This window comes from Mauremys reevesii, linkage group 7 (genome assembly GCF_016161935.1).
Source record: "Mauremys reevesii isolate NIE-2019 linkage group 7, ASM1616193v1, whole genome shotgun sequence".
Lineage (NCBI taxonomy): Eukaryota > Metazoa > Chordata > Testudines > Geoemydidae > Mauremys > Mauremys reevesii.
This window is the reverse complement of record NC_052629.1, coordinates 46,704,070-46,724,074: the sequence shown is the minus strand read 5'-3', so window position 1 is coordinate 46,724,074 and position 20,005 is coordinate 46,704,070. Positions and strand designations below refer to the sequence as shown.

Below are 20,005 nucleotides of genomic sequence, written 5' to 3'. Positions count from 1 at the left end.
AGGAACTCAGTTCTAACTAAGTATGTACCCAACCTAAGGAGGCATTCACACAGAACCCTGTCTTAGGGAAATTAAAGATGGCAAAAGTAAATGGGAGATGTGGGTAGTCAGCATCTCTTAAGATCAGCCTCAACAATCATATAGTATAACCTAGCATATCTGTATAATGGAAGAAGAAAAACTACATAGTAGCCTTAAATGTTATGTGATTTTCCTTCTGCAAAGGTCCTCATCAAGATTTTCACTATCATACAGCTAAGAATTACTTTCAGGAGCAGTTTGCTGCCTCTGACAGTAAAAGGTCCATTGTGACTGAACAATATCAGCTTAGTTTTGCAATTTGGATCACCTGATTTAATTAAAATATGTACTAGACATGTTTTTAGGTAATCTAAAGAAAGCACATACACCCTTGTCTATAATATCAGCTATTTCACAGGGAAGGGTGTACACAGTGAATGTGCAAACAATCTGTATAGCATGAAAGAGTGCCAGATTTTCTGTACAATTGACCCAGGAAGAAACTCCAGTAATGTGTGAGATATATTCACAGACTGAAATATAATGCAGGTCAGGTGAGCAATGTTGTTGCTACAGCCAGTAAAGCTTACCTTTAATTTTTGTTTTTAGGCTTGCTGGATGTATGAAGTTGTGCGCGTCTTTGGCAATTTGAGTAAATACTGGGGAGAGCCATCACACTTCTTTGATTCTGTAGCCACAATCTACCCAGCAGTATGGCAAGATAATTTAAGAAACATTTAGGTGACCATTGGATAGGGACTTGCAGGTTGGCTGTGTTTCGTGAACGTAGCCCACAGATGGACTGTGCCAGTGATAGGTGCCACAAACCCATCGAAACAGGTGATCTCTAAGCCCTCAGTGTGTATAAGATCTGCCCTCGTGCAATTCCACTTTCAATGGCGTTACCCCCAGGGTGAACTTGGCAAGTGTTTAACAGTTGTACTTACAGCTAATCTTTGCAGGCCTGTCATAGCGGCTAATATCAGCGCACTTTGTTCTAAACAAATGCTACTCAGTTGCGGCACTGTTTGTGGAAACTGAAAGCTCTTTGCACCGTGACCGTTCTTGAGCACTTTCCACAAAGCCGCACACATCTTGACTGGTATCTCAGCTCTGAGACTAGCTTTCTCCGAGTGGGCACTGAGATGATGGTATTTATTTTCCAGAGCCCACTTTGGGAGTTTTAATTAGCCTGCTTTAAATCACGGAACAATAATGAGTCAAAATACAGTTCACCGCTTTAGATTAGCATTTCTATTTATTCCTAGGGGAAGTCCCCACCGCTCTACCAGTTGCTTGTTTGTACACTGGGGACGGGGGAGTGTTTGCATTTCCGTACGGGGTAGTTTGGCACAGTGCAGAAAAAAATAAGGGGGGGGGGGTTGTGCTGGCGAGTCTCCCTAATCGGAAATAGCGTCTATTATTTGAACCAAAAAACTTACAATCATTACAAAGTCTACGTACCAAAACCACACGTCCCGAGCTCTTTTGGAGACGGAAGGCTACAGACATACAGGGTGAAATCCTGGGTTCACTGAAATCACTGGATGGGGGAGAGGGGTGTCATTAGCTTCGATTGGGCCAGTATTTCACTCAGAATCTAAAATACAGATGAGTGGTTGATGTATTTTACAGTAGAACTGTACTGTGAGTCACCTAAAATAAATGTCATATACCTACTGGAGGTGACTGACCAGTGCCTTGGTCTGTATAAACCTAAAGGAACAGTTTTCAACTTAGCATCAAGATATGTCTTCTTTTATAAACGAGTTAAGCACCGAACCTATTGTTGAAAAAGTATTTATTTACAGAATACTCATAAAGAAACCATCTCTCCTTCGAATTCTGGTTAGTGGTTGTGCATTATTAGACTATACCATTTCTATTTCAGCTATTGTTCCGAGCGGACAATTGATGTGCCAGCTCTAGCAAGATGATTTACATCCTCATCTGAAATCTGACTACAAATGTAACACTTTTAAGTCACAAAAAACAGTGCGTACAAAAATATAGTTTCTAAAAAATACAAATATTAATGGGCAGAAATGTACAGCCATACTAAGATCAGGGACTGAACATGTTTCTGTCGTAATTAATAAGGCAACCCATCTACATGCAGACATTGAAACACTGTCTACATCACACAAGGCACCAAGGACACTTCAACACGTTTGCATGCATCCTAACAGCAGAGAATATACGTACATCCCACCTTCAATAAATTAACTTCTCTGACGCTCATTTTGATAGATCACACAAATGCTTTGCCTCCCCCCTTCCCCAAAGGCTGAGAACTCAACAGTGCACATCAAAAAATACACAAAATCGGAGTGAATATACGCTGAAAAATAGCCATTTAAAACTCTGGAAACCACCTGTCCCTTGTCCCGTCCACTCAGATTGCACTTCTGCGCTCCAAGTCAGTTGCACTGATATTGCTGAAAGGATTTAGACTCACACGCAACCGCCTGGATTACTAGTCAAGGGCCCGTGCCCGTCCCCGCTTCCTCCTCACGGCACATCGGTCCCAGGGCAGTGAACGAAGCTATAAAGTGCACAGCGGTTGAGCCCGCCGCCGGCCGAGCATACACGGTGCCCCCCGGGCTGGCCAGGCCAGGCCAGGCCGCGCTCTGCAGAGTCAGTCCCCAGCCCCTCTGCCCCTCTCCGGCGGCCGGGGCGGGAGGTGCGAGGGCGGGCCGGGCTCGGCGCTAAGCCGTGGCGCCCGGGAGCAGGCAAGAGTGCGCGCGCAGGGGGCTGCCTCAGGGCGTCCTGGTCCTGGAGGCGCAGGCAGCCAGGCTCCCGGAGCCCGCGGCGCTGCTCCCGCCGCACACGGCGCCAGGCGGGGGCGCGGCCTGGGCGCTGGCCCCGCTGGAGGAGGAGGGGGCGGCCGCGCCCTTCCTCTCCTTCTGGCGCAGGTGGATCTTGGTGTGGCGCTTCCTCTCGTCGCTGCGGGCGAACTTCCGGCCGCAGAAGTCGCAGGCGAAGGGCTTCTCGCCCGTGTGCGTGCGGATGTGGGTGGTGAGGTGGTCGCTGCGGCTGAAGTTGCGCATGCAGATGCGGCACTGGAAGGGCTTGTGGCCGGTGTGGATGCGGATATGCCGCGTTAGCTCGTCCGAGCGGGAGAAGCGGCGGTCGCAGCCCTCGGCCGGGCACGGGTAGGGCCGCTCGTGCACCGGCGTCTTGCTGGGCCGGTTCGGGTACTTGCGGGGCCGCAGGATGGGCCGCAGGGGCAGGTTGTGCGGGCTGTAGGCGCTGGCGGGCAGCCGCCCACCTTCCCCGCCTGCCCCTGCAGCCCCGACCCCCGGGCCGCCCAGGGTGAAGTTGCGGATGGTGGAGAGCGGCGTGAGCGGCGGCGGGACCCTGAGGGAGTCCAGGGGGCACGGGAAGGGCTTGCGCTCGGGCGGGGCGTGCAGCTCCCGCTGGCACTGGGCGGGCGGGAAGAAGCCCGGGTAATCCGGGATCATGGAGAAGATCCCGCCGTCCGCGGCCGCTTTGGGGGAAGGGTAGGACGGGGGCGGGTGGTAGGGCAGGGAGCCCCCGGCCGAGGCGGGCAGGAAAGCGGAGGAGGGGTCCTGCTGGTAGAGCTCCCCGCAGCCCGAGTAGGGAGGCGGAGGTGAGTACAGGTGCTCCAGGTCTCCGGGCTGGTTCTGAGCCATGCTGCAGCTCAGAGCGCTGCTGGCCAGCGGGTTGGGGGAGGCAGAAGATGCCGTGGAGGAAGAAGTGGCCGATGAAGAGGGGGTGCTGACCCCCTGCAGGATCCCAGCGCTCACGATGTTAATGATCCCTTCCGGATAGCAGCCGGCTCCTGGGTACTGAGGGTCGATGGAGAATTTGCCCATGTAGGTAAAAGTCTGATTGCGGGAAGCAGAAACTGCTGGGGCAAAGCTGCTGGCATAAGGCAGATCCAGGGATCTCTTGTCACTCATGTCAACATTGATCATTCCATCTGGGAATTAAAGAGAGGCGATCGGTCAGTGCACGGCCACCCTCCACTCCCAAGGACACCTGGCTGCTTTCAGGACTAGGGCTTCACCGTGTTCTTCGCCCTACTAAGAAGCGTGTTATCAACACGGCCAAATATCGTCTTGTAGTTCACTTCCCAGTGTCCACCTGCCTATATGGGGCGGGGGTTCTTTCTCCCTCTGGACGCTTTAATTTACAAGGGACATATATTGCACTAATTTCAAGGCTCGCCAGTCCCAACTTTCTCTTAGTTTAATGCACACACAAAATGAATTGCAGAATGCCTTAGAGTAGCCCATTGCTGCGGACAACTTGCTCTAGTCCCTTTCCACTTATTTCTCAGCATGCAGACGTTAATAGAATTAGAAACAAGCACTCAGATTTATGTATACATTAACACATGTTGCCACTGACCTAATCAGCAAATTCTTTTCTAGTTTTCTTTCTGTTTCGCTTAAATGTGATCAGCAGCGTACAATGGGACCGCAAGTCAGACAAGTAAACATCCTGCACATGCACAGCTTAAAAAGTGATGCTTACCTCCTGTCACACTGCTCATCTGGTCAAACGGTCCTCCTAAGTCAGCATTGGGGAAGATTGTGACCGAAGTTGGCAATGTGGTAGCGATGTCATCCACAGGGTAAATGTTTTCGGATAGCTGATGCACAAAACCACTGAGAGTTACTGGAATTTTGTCTACGGTCTTGGCAGTCATCATTTGGTCAATAAACAACCTTGAAAACAACTTTCACCACTTGTAGTGTTAATACTGTATAGGGTTATTTGTTTCTTCCACGCTAAAAAAAAATCAAGTAAGTTTATACTTAAAGTCTGTTACTGCCTCTGTATTGCTCTGTAAAAGCCCAGTAGTTGCTGTAGTGTTATTGTAACAGTCAGTGTCCCTTGCAGAGCTGTTAATCACTTGCAGCTCTCAGTAGATGGAAAGTGTTGCAGTAAGTATTTATGGGGAGGCCCTGAATGCCCAGGACGTCACTGCCCATATAAGGACTGAGGAACAGGGAAGGGCGAGCCGGGCGGAATCATCACATGGGAGATTAGCATGCGGTCTCTCTGTAGTCGGATCCGCGCCCGCTGCAGCTGCTCCTCTCACAGGCAGGCTGATGCTTGGCCGCGGATTTTCGGCAACGGACCGTAACTTTTTATAAAGATAGTAACAGATCCAGTGCACGCAAATCGGGAAAGCCTGTGGGAGGTGCTTGTCTCGCTCGCAGAGCACGAAGCACCGAGCGAGGGATATTCCGGTTTCTTAGGCTCTTGCCTAAAAAGGCGAGGATCCGGTCCCTGAGGGCTCCGCCTCTCCGTGCCTTTTTAGGAGTCGTTCCGGAAAATTAAACTTCGGAAAGAAAACGAGCGGAGCCGAGACAGTACAGTCAAACCCCTACTCACTTTCTTAGCAGCTTTTAACCGCAAGCGACGAATCAGAAAATAGCTACATTCACGGAATCTGACTTCTTTTTTCTGAAGTGCTGGTGGAAAGAGACACTGATAAGAGTGAATGTGGTGTTGCTTTTTTGGAAAGTGTGTGATCTATTTATACTGTAGCGAAAACGGAACTTTTTCTTCTTGTTGTTATTGTGGCTGCCACTGAAGGGGAGTAACAGAATAACAACAAGGCTGAGCTTAATGTAGTTTTGTCCCAGCAGAAAGAGCGGGGGCCTCTTAACCAAACCCTCCAATCCTCCCTGGATTTCTAATGAAGCTGGCTCGTGTCCTAGACGGGGGTGTTCCGTTTCTTTAGGAGATTGACCCAGAGTTGGAGTAGTTATGGTCTTTCTCCGGAATGATCTCCTCCAAACGTCCTCTGAAGTAACAGGTTTCTCTTAAGATGTAACTAACTGAAAAGCCTTTGCACTGTTATGAACCTGTATACTTCTCTGGCCACTGCAGTTGCGAAACACATGCTACATAGGACACTTTTCTTGCATCTCTTGATGGAAAACCTAGTTTCTATCGTATTTTTAGAAATTAGTTATTGTACTGAATTATTTTGTAAATAAAACTGCCGATGGAGATAACTTTTTCCATAATGATACATAATCAGTGATCATTTGACAGGGTTACTTCTACCACTGCAGTTTATTTTCATTCGATATAGAGGATCAAATTCTGCGCTTCCTTACACAGCCCATTAATATCCATACAGGGTGCAAAGTAGCACAGATTTGGGCCTATGATTTGGATAGGGACCTGATAATGTCTGCTTCCTTAATCTAAACATAAAACAAACTTGATACCGGCAAGTTTGAAAGTAGAACATTCATCTGCAGCACTCTTACTCCTAGAGAAAAATATAGCTAGCAGGGACAAAACAAAGACACTTCTATGGGCCTGAGATGTATGTATGTTCCCAATTAGTTTAGTGCCTTCTGTTTGGCAAAATAAAATATCTCCTCAACTTATTCTGAAGAGAAAACGTTTCTTTCCAATAACGGCATCTCACAACACAGTTAAACAGGACGAGCTGGCTTTTTATTGGGGAAAAAAGGAGAACAAGTTAGATATTTCAGTTTTCAGCGTGTGGTAACTAGCGTGTAAAACTTGCAACCGCACTGCTGACAGTCTCCACTGGAAAGATCTCCTATCTGTATAACTTCCTGCTCAAGCGCCACACTGTGGAAAAGGTGTCAACTGCAGGCTAGACGAACTATCACCCGCCTTGATAGCACTACGGAAAACTAAGCACATCATAAAACCACTTTCTGATAACGTGCATGCACATAGAGCTCCCTAGTTTTCCTGACAGATTTCAGATCAGTTCTTTGCTTAGCTCGATTACTCCTCCTTAGATATTAAATAATTATTCACGGTAGGGCTTTATTTGGTCCCTAGGTAAATGTTTATATAAAGAGTTATTGAAGAATTGTGGAGTTAATTTTCAAAGGCACGGCGGGAATTTAGGCAGCCACTTCCCATTGACTTTCAGTCGAAGTTGAGCATCTGAAAATGTCCCCTTTTGGGTCTTGTAATAGGCATGCAATCCCCTTAACGTTTTGAGTAGTATTTGGTAAACGTCTATACCCCTGTACAAGGGGAGAATCTTACCAGGCGCGATCAGCGTCAGGTGATAAGGCATCGTGTCAAGAAAGCATAGCCATCCTGTGCCGGCAGTTGCGGGAGACCCACACACCCAGTAGACACCAAAGGCAAGAGTGAGAATGGAGACAGATTCCTATTTCCCTCCTTGATGAACATTTAAAATTATGCAAACACCCCCTAACAATGCTGGGCTCGCATTACTGCAGGGATATGGGCAAACCCGGACTGGTTGGCTTCCATAGAACCATATTCACATGGTTCCCCGCCCCCTCCCAGAGACTATTTACACGTGTTTTTAGACTACTGCAGCATCTGTCGTGGCTTTTCCTCAACGCAGATCTCTCCGGGATTGTTTATAAAGTCAAGGATCATAGTAAGGGAGTAACTTGCAAGATCTTCACTAACCATTTCAGGGTTACATTAGACTGTTTAGCGAGGACGTGACTATCCAATAAAATTAATTCTAATCTCCTTTTACCTTCCTTTAATATGTGGGCAGTTGAAAGAATATATTTCAGCTAACCAGCGTGGCAAGCAAGCGGTGGCTGAGGCAAGTCTACACGAGTAGGGCATGCCACGGCTAGATGTGTGTTTTAAGAGTCACGAGATTACCATTAGGCATTTCGTCACGCACACCTCCCCTTCCCAGTAAATTAACAATTCCTAAATGTGCCTCTTTGATCAAACACCGAGTGACCATGTAAATCCAGCTACAGAAGAGCAGCTGCCTCATGATGTTTAATACATTAAAATAACATTGGGAACACGTGTTGCTCATTTCCACTCGAATTGGAGTGCTTTCTGCGGCAGCCAGTGTTCACACACGTGGGCGGGCAGGTAGGTGCTTTGATTTTTGTTTTAGTTGTACCTGCATCGTTCTTTCCACAGCCTGACGGTGGGAGGGGAGATTAGGGTTGGAACTAGACTGTAAAGGAAGCAGGAGCTTTCGGCTTGCTGATGAACTCCCAGCTCCCCCTACTTCGGAGTTAAGGGACTGGGAGGTGCCCCCTATGGCCGGGGGGGACTCTGCGGGTGAAATCCTGGCCCCAGCAAAGTCCATGGCAAAATCCCCAGTGACTTCAATGAGGCCAGAATTTCACCCTGCCTGGTGTAAAGGTGCCCTGAGCCTGGGGCGGGGAGCTCAGCCTGCGCACTGCCCCTCGGGCCGGCATTCCCGGCGGATGCTGCAGCAAGGCGAGTCCCCTCCAGGCTTTAGGGGAGGGATGGAGACGCAGCCATCCGCAGGCCCCCGCCCCCAAGGGCTACTGGGAAAGTTCCCCTAAAACTCGGCTGCTTCAATCCCGCATCTCATCCAAGGGCGGGGGAGCTAGTGCAGCAGCTGCCCCGCCCGGGCTCACCGCTCCAGAGTGCCCTTTGCCAGGTGACCCGAGCCCGTGCCGCCGGGAGCGCTAGCGGGTTAGCGCTCTGCGGCAGCAGCTGCACAGAGACACCCCGGAGCTCAGCCTGGGGGAGCGAAGGAGGAGCTGCCACACAGACCTTACAAAAGTGACGCTTTAGGCACTGACTTGCTCTTTCACCATTAGCTACAGTAGAAGTTTGCAGAGCTGGAAATGGGGGGGAGGGAAAGAAGAAGGAGATGTCAAGATACTCAAGACCAGGGGTTCTCAAACTGGGTGTTGGGAGCCCTCAAGGGGTCACAAGGTTATTGCATGGGGGGGTCAGGAGGAGCTGTTAACCTCCACCCCAAACCCACTTTGCCCCCAGCATTTATAATGGTGTTAAATATATTTAAAAGTGTCTTTAATTTACAAAGGGGGTCGCACTCAGAGCTTGCTGTTTGAAAGGGGTCACCAGTACAAAAGTTTGAGAACCACTGCTCAAGATCATCATCTGAACCTTTTAACCTATGCTTCCAGGCCCAGGCCTGTCCTCTGCAGGATACTCAGATGAGGCCTTGTGGCAGCTGAGCAGAAGGGGGGGTGGAGGTCCTTTGCATAATGTACAAAAGAGTGTCCACTAGCTTTTGGGTAGAAATTCTCTCACTTTTGGAAATAGAGAAATCGATACCCATGCTCTTCTGCAGTGATAGAATCATGGACATAGAGGCCTGGAAGGAACCTTAAGAAGTCATCCCGTCAAGTCCCCTACTCTGAGGCAGGAACAAGTAAACCTAGATCATCCCTGACAGGGGTTTAGCCAACCCTTTCTTTAAAACCTCCAATGATAGGGATTCCACAACCTCCCTTGGTACCCTATTCCAGTGCTTAACTGCCCTTAATAGTTGGAAAGTTTTTCCTTACGTCCAACCTAAATCTCCCTTGCTACAGATTAAGTCAATTACTTTTTATCTTACCATCAGTGGGCATAGAGAACAATTGGTCACTGTCCTCTCTGTAACCACCCTTAACATAGTTGAAGACTATCAGGTCTGCCCTCGCCCGTCTTCTTTTCTCAAGACTGAACGTGCATAGGTTTTGTTTCATTTTTTTAAAGCCTCCAATCATATTATTTTTGTTGCTTTCTTTGGGGCTTTCTCCAGTTTGTCCACATCTTTCTTAAAGGTGGAACCCAGAATTGGACACAGTAATCCAGCTGAGGCCTCACCAGTGTGAGTAGAGCAAGACAATTACCTTTTACAGATGACACTCCCGTTAATAGACCCGAGAATGACATTAGCCTTTTTTGCAACTGCATTACTTTGTTGACTCATATTCAACTTGTGATCCTCTATAACCCTCAGATCCTTTTCAACAGTACTACTATCTAGCCAGTTATCCCCCGATGTGTGGTTGTACATTTGATTTTTTTTCCTTCCTCAATGTAGTACTTTGCACTTGTCTTAACTAACTTTCCTCTTGTTGATTTCAAACCAATTTGCCAAGATTATTTTGAATTCTGACCCTGTCCTCCAAAGTACTAATAAGCTCTCCCACCTTGATATCAACCACAAATTTTATAAGCATGCGCTGCATACCATTATTAAAATCCTTAATGAAAATATTCTATAGTAGTGGGCCCAGAACAGACCACTGTGGGACCCCACTACATACAGCCTTCCAATTTGACAGCAAACCATTGACAACTTACTCTTTCAGTATGTGCAAAACTTGTTGAAAGGCCACCACTCCATAATAATTTCATCTACACCACATTTCCCTAGTATGCTTATGAGGAGGTCATGTGGAACTATGCCAAAAACCTTACCAAAAATTAAGATACATCACTTCTACCACTCCCCCAGCCCCCACATCAACTAAGCCATGAATTCTGTCAAAGAAGGAAATTAGGTTGGTTTGGCATGATTGGTTCTTGACTAATCCATACTGGCTGCTCCTAGGTGCTTACAATTGACTAATTTGTTCCAGTATCTTTCCCAGTATCTAAATTGGGCTGACTGGTCTATAATTCCCTGGGTCTTCTTTGTTCCCCTTTCTAAAGATTGGTACTGTGTTTGCCCTTCTCCAGTCTTCCAGGACCTCACCCATCTTTCAGGAGTTCAGAAATCATTACTAACTGTTCCACAATTTCTTCATCTATTTCCTTAAGTATTTTAGGATGATTTCATCAGGCCTTGCAGCATTGAATACATCTAATTTATCAAAATATTATTTAACCTATTCTTTCCCTAGTTTGCCTTGCATTCCTTCCACCTTGTTTAATATTAATATGATGTGTCTATTCAGGACAACATGGCAATCCAAGTTTTATGAAGATACCCCCTTATTATTTATTTGGGAATTTCTGTGGATAATTATATGTCCCTTATTACAGTATCCATATATTTGTTGTCAAAAATTATTGTTTATCCAGAATAAGAAACTAACAACAGTTAACTCCAGGCTTCCGTATAGCATATTAAATCTATCGTTCTGTTAAAACCCAGCTGTCACCTCTTCAATTCAGCAGAGAAGTCACCTCGCCTCTCCACAAACTAGAGCCACTATCCAGCAGGAAGGAGGGTAATCAGAGGGACTGGAGAAGAGTCAGGCAACAGTAGCTTGACCAGGCTTGTTGTCTTCTGAAGGGCCCAAGGAAGCATAGCAGGGGAAGCCACTGTGCAGCCAGTGCTGGGTGAGGCTCCTACAGACACAGTTCTGTCTAAGAGTACGTTTACACTGCAATTAGACATCCGCAGCTGGCCTGTGCCAGCTCACTCGACCTCATGGGATTTGGCCTGTGGGGCTGTTGAATTGCAGTGTAGATCTTCAGGCTCGGGCTGTATCCCAGGCTCTGAGATCTGAGATGGGAGGGTCCCAGAGCCTGGGCTGCAGCCTGAGCCCAAAGGCCACCACCAGAATTAAACAAGCCCACAACCCAAGCCTCATGAGCCTGAGGCAGCTGACGCAGGCCAGCTAAGGGTTTTTCATGGCAATGTAGACATACCCTCAGAGCCCTAGGGTGACCAGATGAGAGGAAGAAAATATCAGGACACATGGTGTGTGTGGGGGGGAGGGGGAGATCACCAGCAGAGAGAAAAAAAAAGAGAGGGAGTGCCGCCAGCGGAGCAAAAAAAGAAAAAACGGAGTGCCACGAAATAGCGGGACCAATTGTGTCCCGACCAAACATCGGACGGGATGTGGTACAAACACCTAAATATTGGGATGTCTGGTCACCCTACAGAGCCCTGATCTGTGGAGTTGCGTTCCTGGCTGTAATTCCTTGCCCTTTGGCATTAGAAATAGTCCAGCTCTGATTAGGTGTGGATGTAATGCTGCAGGGGCTTCTCCAGTTATACAACAATATAGATTGATATTCCAAGTTCCATGGACATTTACACATAAAGGAAAAGAGGTAACAATTGGGTATAAAAAATAATATTCCTATCTGACTGCTCCCTATGGGGTGGAGGATCTAGTTCACTGTCCCATGCATGTGAATTTGATAACCACTCTTCAGAAACCATGCACTGGCCCTCTGTTTACAAAGAAGGATACATTGACACATAAAGAGCCTTTCCAGCCCCCTCACCTCCTCTCCCTATGGCTGAGACACTATGTTTTCTCTTGCTTTATAGCTGTAATCCCTAAACACCTTCCCTATTGGCTACTCACCTCACTGGCCTCTACTAAATAACTCCTCAGTCTTTCATTCCCCTTTGGCCTGTTCCCCTCAAAATACAGCCATGCCTTGGCCTCCTCCATCCTCTGAAAACCCACTCTTGAACCCACTTGCCTTCTTCCCTTCACCTCTAAGCTCACAGAAACAGGCCCTGGACAGCCATTGCCTCCAATTGTATCTTTCCAACTCAACCCTGGATCCCTTCCAGTGCAGCTTTCACACAGCCCTACCGGACTGAACGCAACCAATCTCATCTGATCTCAGAAGCTAAACTATCCTGGGCCAGGCTAGTACTTGGAGACCACCTGGGAATCCCAGCTTTCCCCACTCACTACGCCCAGAAATTGCTCTCACTACGATTTATATCAACCTTTTCCTGCCCAAATCTCAGAGCCCATATTCCATCATCATCCTCTTTGCTGCTTTTCATTGTCCATTACACACTCCTTGCAACTGTGTTCTTGGCTTTCACAACTTTGTTCTGTCCTGGTTCTCACCCTGCCTCATGGATCTTTCAGTGTCTACTTTAGTAGGTCCTTCTTTTCTCTCTCCATCAAGCATGGGAGGTGGAGGGAGCTATTGAACTCCTTCCTTGGCCTTTCCTTTCAGACCCAACCTTTGGTGATCTCAGCTCCATGAATCTCTCCATCTGCCTTTCATTGTACATTCTCTCTCTCATAATAAGGTTATCAAAAGTGAGCTCATTATTCAAGTTCCAGTCCTTTTTATAGTACTAAAAATAACATCACTTTACACTATAAATTAATCATTCGTATACTGCTCCTGCACACTCTGCCAAAGTTTACAGCTTCTATATCTTTCCATTGATGGGTGTTTCAGTAATGTATTATTTCTGAGGGCATGTTTTCCCATACTATGTTCTTGGCACTAATCTTACGGCTTTATAATTTTTTGCCCCATGAACTATCTGTATAGTCAGGTGCTACAAAAGCAACTCTCAAACCATTATTTGTAGTCCCTGGAGTCTATCCTAGTGGTCTGCAGAATGAAATGCTGAAAACCAAGCAGCAGATGATTTATCTATGGGGCAGGGGAATGCTTCATAAGAGTATATTCCTCTCCCAGAGTAGTCCTAGAATGTAAAGTAAAATTGACAAATCACTGTCCTCCATCTAATTTCTCTTCCAGCTCATTTATTTGACTGCAATCCAGTTTTTAACATATATTGTAAAGCAATAAAATCTGTATCTTGTCTCAGGTTACTGATTTTAAGAAGTAAACAAAAGTGAAACCACCAGCAATCTTTGTGGAACTCCTTGTTAGATCTAGATATCCAGAAATAATTGTACTCACTAACATCATTCAGATTGTCTCCAAGACAGTTCTTTATCCACATAGAACTTTAAACAGTCTGACTAAAAAAACTCCCTCTCAATTGCTCAGCTTTCACAGTTCTTAGTTTTTGTGATGTCATAATTTCATTAGTTCTCCGGTCATCACAGAAACTTCTAGACTAAATGGATTTTAATAATGGATGATTAAAAGACCCTCCCCAAAATTCCAAGCATTCTTTATACCTCATAAGGAAGCATAAGACACAAGCCTCATTTTTTCTTTACTGACTGGTAGAATTACTATACAATAATTACATTTCCTGTAAACACGTAGTGCTTTGAAGTATGCTATGATCTTATCGGTTTCATAGAGTACATACTGTATAGTCAATATTGCTTTACATAAGAGACAGTTAAAAAGAAAATATAATGTACAATTTTTTAGCAGAGGTTAGTTATTTTGATTTTAAAAATTCAGTTTGCTTTAAAAGTTAGTAAGTTATTGTAATGCTACAGAGAAAACATTGAGAAATTTGAATGAGAAGCAGATTTTCAGTTATATAAAAAGTGTAACAAGATAAAGATAAGAGGAATGTTAACAGCAATACTAATTATCATGTAGAGAAAAAATGACAATGAATTGTATGTTTTTAAAGTTATTGGGAAAAATCATGTTAAGGAAATTTGAGAAATAGCATGTGACACTCTCTTTCTCATGCGTGGTATCACCCATTACAACATGATGCCACAACTGTGTACCTTAGATTTTAGAGAAATACTGTACAAAATTGTATCGTACTAGAGAAATAGTATGTGACCAGTAATAACACACTGAGTGATAATGCACACACAAGAGGGTAAAATTAAAGGTTTTCATCCAATAGTAACGTCACTATTTCCTGCTTTGAGTGTTTTGATGACCTTTAATGTTCTTTTAACATAGTTTCATGTAGGAAATATTAACAATATCAAATTAAACTTCTCTAGGTGGCTAATATAACTTACAAAAATAGATAATATCAGCTGAGTTCACAAGTTAGTCTAAAGACTCTTCTTAAAGATGGGGTAAATTCTATCTACTGACTTATAGCTCATAAAGAACAATCTTTTCTCTGAGGGAGTTTTGCCTAAATAAGGGATGCAGGATCCAGCCCAGGGAAAGTTGTGCATAATTTACATATAATCTTCAGGAAGATTTTGATAGATGCAACCCAGAAGGCATTTAGTGTCATTATGGTAATTGCTGCTTCAGTGTTATGCTTGTTTCATGCCGTTAATTCCTGTTTTATTATATTAATTTGCAAGGGCTAGATTACACCTTTACTCACACAGCTGAACCTTATACACCAATAGCTGCCTCCACAGACAAGAGCCGCCTCTGGCGCCATGCATGCCGGCCCACATTTCCAGAGCTGAGAGGTGCTGCTCGGACACCCCAGGGAGGCTGCTTGGTGTGCAGGGCGCTGATCCCTGCTGGCAGCGCCAGTACAAACACACACCAAGGCAGAGCATCTTGCTGCCCTTGGTAACAGCTATTCAGGAGCAACTGCTGGGTGCTGCAGGGAGGGGCAGCTGCTTTGTCCCCCCAAAACTCCACCCATGCTTTGGAGGCTGTCATGGCCACACACAAAAATCTGCTGGTGGCCACATGTGGCCATAGTGGCTATATTTGAGAAACACAGCCCTAGAGCATAGCAAATATTCCTTACTCCATGTATATTGGGTAGTTTAACATTATCAGCTTCTCACAATTATAAAGAGGTTTTTACCTTTTATTTAAAAGGCTTTACCTGCTAACCGTATGCTATCAAGTCTGAAAGGAATGCACCACTAGCTGAACAAGAGCAAAGACAATCACAAGAATCAATTCCTTTCCCCCCTCTTTTAAAATGGGCCCTTCATTTCTTGTTTTATATTCTAAGAGGTGATATCTAATGTTATATTGGGTTTGTTTTTATGCATCTGTACAACACCACAGCAACGGTCAAAAGCTATGAAAAGAAGATAATTATTCTCATCTCCATAACTCCATGCGTAAAAGCAACTGAAGAAGAAAAGGTTGTCCAGGAGTTGGCAACACTGGGCCAATTTAGTGTCTCAGAAAGCAGCAGAATACTAAGTAGTCTTAGATGGCAGGATTTTATTTCACACTTTGGTCCTCTGGAAAGGGTTGAAACCCTCTGCTATCATGGCATTGTACAGACCAGTCTGTCTATGCTACTTCAGCACAACAGCCCCCATAAAGTGTTACCGAAACAGGGGGATCTACCTGAAACATTCCCATTCCCTCTGGGTATAAAGTAGGCTAGTCCCTGTCCTCAAGGAAGAGCAAATAAAGTCAATCACCAGGCGCTTTTCTTTAAAACATATCCTCACACCCACCCACTCCCTCCCTTTCTGGTTGACTGCAGGTTTTGGCCCATTCCCAGCCAGGGTAGAGGGAGGTTCTGCATCTCCCCACTGGAAACAAAACCAAAACCAACAACCCAGTTTACCAACTGATTCTCTTTTATCCCTGCTCCCTCAGGACCACTAGCTATAGGGCCCTGTCTGCATAACTGGTGGCTGAGCTAAACAGCTTCTCATGGGAGGATAACCTGTCCTTCCCTCATGTTCCTTACCAGGATTTTAACCCTTTACTTGCCTACCGAGGTGCATGTTACTTATACCCTAATACACATCTAAGTAGATCTAAAATATACCCATTCCTAAAATAGAGTTGGTCAAATCTGTTCCCATACTAAAGGAAATGACATAGTTAAATAATGGGTGAGAGAGAGGAAAGGGGAAAAAAATCACATTCTGCCATTAATTATAGTACCTTAAAACCGCACACTGTTTTTCATCCAAGGCTGCATGTTGTCTTAGGATGAATGCCTCTAAATTTGAAATAAGTAAGACTTATTGCAAGGATTTGGCTCAGAAGAGCCATAATGGTATCCTGTGGGGTTATTTAAATGTCAATAACCTTTTCTAATTCAGGCTATAGAAATTAAACAGCCCCTTGTGCAATCAAGAAACTACTAATTTAAATTTGTATGTCTGTAGACAAAAGTATAATGAAGAAAACTTTCAGGAAAATGAATGCAATCAGAAAATTATAACTCTTTGCATTAAACCTATTTTTTGAATAAAAACACTTAATAGGTCATTATTAAATGCATATAGCATACTTTCTTGATATTTTAGTACATTATTTCCATCATAAATATTTAATTTGAAATCATGACACTTTTGCTTAGCTTCTGAAAATGAATTATCCTATGGAACACGTGTAAAAATATTTTCAGTAAGTCACCTCACCATTACTGTACTATTGCCCTCTACTGGATGAAATCAGAATTGTGCCATACAGTGGCATAGTAGGACATATCCTGTTATTCATTCCAGTGGAATCAAATGTCAATAACCTTTTCTAATTCAGGCTATAGAAATTAAACAGCCCCTTGTGCAATCAAGAAACTACTAATTTAAATTTGTATGTCTGTAGACAAAAGTATAATGAAGAAAACTTTCAGGAAAATGAATGCAATCAGAAAATTATAACTCTTTGCATTAAACCTATTTTTTGAATAAAAACACTTAATAGGTCATTATTAAATGCATATAGCATACTTTCTTGATATTTTAGTACATTATTTCCATCATAAATATTTAATTTGAAATCATGACACTTTTGCTTAGCTTCTGAAAATGAATTATCCTATGGAACACGTGTAAAAATATTTTCAGTAAGTCATCCGAAGAAGTGGGTATTCACCCACGAAAGCTCATGCTGCAAAACGTCTGTTAGTCTATAAGGTGCCACAGGATTCTTTGTTGCTTTTTCAGTAAGTCACCTCACCATTACTGTACTGTTGCCCTCTACTGGATGAAATCAGAATTGTGCCATACAGTGGCATAGTAGGACATATCCTGTTATTCATTCCAGTGGAATCTTTTGTAGCTCAAATGGGCGGGGCATATAGAACCCAAAGGAAGGGTGGTTATGATTTACTGCAAAATGGCAACCATAAAGCTGTAGGTGGTGACAAATTCATTACACTATTTGGAAAGCAGTAGGTATTCCATACAAATAGCTTTAATGGACAGAAGAATCCATCCAATAGAGCATGGGTGGCCAAACTGTAGCTCATGAGCCACACACAGCTCTTTTACCATTAAAGTGCAGCTCGCAGAGGCCCCCCCCCCCCATGTCCCTGCCCCATTCTCCATTTACTAGACTGGGGGCAGGGTGAGCTCAGGACCTCTGTCTTGCAGCATGGTGGTAGGATAGGGGCTTCTGACCAGCAGGAAAGGTGGTCTCAGGGTTTCTGACTAGCAGGGAGGGGGTTCTCAGGGCTTCAGCCCTGTGGGGTGCACCTGCCAGGGATCAGGACTTCAGCAGGAGCGGGGCTGAAGCCTTCAGTACTGGCTTCCAGCAGGTGTGCCCTGGCTCTTGAACTTCTGAAGATTGTCGGTGATGGCCCAGAGGGCCAGTAAGTTTGGACACTCCTGCAACAGAGTCTGAATTGGCTGATAAAAATATGGGCACTGTAAGAAAATACAGACACATTTTTACCCTTCCTACAATGGGGGAAAATATAGAATAAAAAAACCTCACCAAAATTGCAACAGTAATTCCAACATAAAGCATCTTATCTCCAAACAGTGATACATTCATTATCCACATCTAGCTTGCAGTCCCTTCCGCCCCCCCCTCCCCCGCAAGGTTCCTGTGTCTTATGCGACTACCTGTTTGTCAGGTTGCTGCACCTGTGCCTTAAGCAGAGCTTTATTAACCTTCCCCCACCCCTTAAAATACAGACCATTCTGGCATCTCTTCTAATAATGCAAGTGGACATCTCCCTTGATGGCTTGAAGTTGTTTTAAAAATTAGTACCTATTTTCTGGCAGGTGCTCCTATTGCTCTCATCATTTAATATTTGAATACATAAGGTTGAAACACCTCCAAGGAGAGTTTCCTTACTGGCCATCTGGAATGTCCATCCAGTGGGTTGCCAGGTGTCCAGTTTTCAGCTGGAACACCCAATCGAAAAGGGACCCTCCCCAGCCTGGTGAAAATGAGTGAGCGAGGGTGGGGGAGAGTGAGCAACAGAGGGAAGGGGGATGAAGTGAGTGGGATGGGACCTTGGAGAAAGGTATTGAGTTTTGTGCAGTTAGAAAGTTGGCTATAATATGTTATTCAGTTTATAGGCAGTAAGCAAAGGTTTAGGGGGCCTGATAAGCCCTTTTGTCTGGAATTGAGGGGGTGAGATACACATATAACATCTCTTCCCCTAACAGATCCTTGATAAATCAGCATAGAAAGCACATTGTTTTCCAAGAGTGCAAAAGAAAACAGGACACCTCCCTTTGGTGTTTCCCAGAAATTCCCATACCTTCAGGTGCATAGAAGTTCACCAGTAGGCTCTTTGAATTGCCAAGAACTCATTGTACTTGCTCTGGCCATCAGGTTTTACTCAGAATTTATTTCTCTTTATCACTTCCTCCCCATTGGGTTTAACCAGTTTGTCCTAGACTTTGAAAACTATAATCAAAGTGATCCTCTCTGATTTGCAGGCCCTGGTCAGTGCTGACCTTTCCACATTTCTCATCAGAATCTGTTTTTCTGTTCTCTGTAGTATATGTGGAGAGCCACATCTTAGCAAAAGTCCATTCTGCTTCTGGAGAACAGAAGCAGGGGGTGCTTAGTTTCTTTGTCAGAAGATTTAGTCTATGAACTGGCATTTTTAGTTCAACATGCTGCTGCCTGACACTAGCAAACATTTCTTGATACTGATAAAACCACTACCAAATTTGAAAGAGATAAAACACACCACATTACTAGTTTTAAAACCTCTGAGGCTAGCTCCTCAGCTGGTATAAATTGGTGTGTTCCACTGAAGTCAATGGAGCTATGCTGATTCACAACAGCTGAGGTTCTAACTCCTCCTTTAATTCAATGTAAGCTAAACTTATATATGGTCAGGTGGGTTTAATTTTGCAAGGACAAAGCTCAAATCACTCCTTTGTTTTGTTTAAGAATCCTGCCCTCCAAGAACATGGTAGTATTTTACATGTTTCTGATTTCTTCTTCTGTACAACTATCCTCTCCTTTTCCTCCTTTAAGTAATAATCCTTGTCCTTTAAGGACTACAAAGGAAATAAAATAAGAGAATACATAAACCCATATATAAACTAATCCCCAATATTGCAAACATTTAAATATAGCACTCAGGAAAAACTGCCAAAATTCATGATAGCATGCTAAAAGATGGATTTAATGTGCATTTTTGCTGTGATGGGGTCAACTGCATGCCTTTATGGCAAAAACAGATACTAAACCAGATGTAATGCAGGAAAAATACACACAAGGGAATATCAGCTGCCCCAGGTTCTGCCCCCTATAAACAAGAAGGGAGCAATGGGGGTAGAAGCCCCCTCACATTGGGCATACCTGGGCACAGGATTTTCCCTACCTGTATTTGTTAGGACTTTCCCTAACCCCTGAAAAACCCTGCTCATTGAATTCAGCCATATCCCCTATCTGTAAACATGTTCCTTTTTTATTTTGCATTTAAGTTGCTTCCATGCCTTCATTCTCTGCCAATTTAGCCTGTTTCCTTTATTTCTAGTTTGGCTTTGTTTTTTCTGTGTCTATTGAATGT

At 44.6% G+C, this 20,005-nt stretch overlaps 1 protein-coding gene across 4 annotated transcripts; it reads right to left on the bottom strand.

The window, feature by feature from the left end:
- Positions 1 to 1,217: 1,217 nt before the first annotated feature.
- Positions 1,218 to 19,137, bottom strand: EGR2 (early growth response 2). 4 transcript variants are annotated; one of them, XM_039482621.1, is made up of 3 exons: positions 18,737 to 19,137; positions 4,525 to 4,642; positions 1,218 to 3,967 (listed from the first exon to the last, which is right to left on the bottom strand). In XM_039482621.1, exons 1-3 carry the CDS (start codon positions 18,746 to 18,748, stop codon positions 2,781 to 2,783), a joined length of 1,317 nt encoding a protein of 438 aa, XP_039338555.1. In that variant the 5' UTR covers positions 18,749 to 19,137; the 3' UTR covers positions 1,218 to 2,780. The 4 variants fall into 4 exon arrangements, with proteins under 4 accessions (XP_039338555.1, XP_039338556.1, XP_039338557.1 ...); XM_039482622.1 differs by lacking the exon at positions 18,737 to 19,137 and adding an exon at positions 7,520 to 7,596; XM_039482623.1 differs by lacking the exon at positions 18,737 to 19,137 and adding an exon at positions 7,048 to 7,136.
- Between the last annotated feature and the right edge of the window lie 868 nt (positions 19,138 to 20,005).

Coding starts and splice junctions, on each gene's coding strand:
- EGR2 (XM_039482620.1), bottom strand. CDS start 4,702: ATGATGACTGCCAAGACCGTAGACAAAATTCCAGTAACTCTCAGTGGT. Junction 3,968..4,524: donor GATGAGCAGTGTGACAGGAG/GTAAGCATCACT, acceptor TTTAATTCCCAG/ATGGAATGATCAATGTTGAC.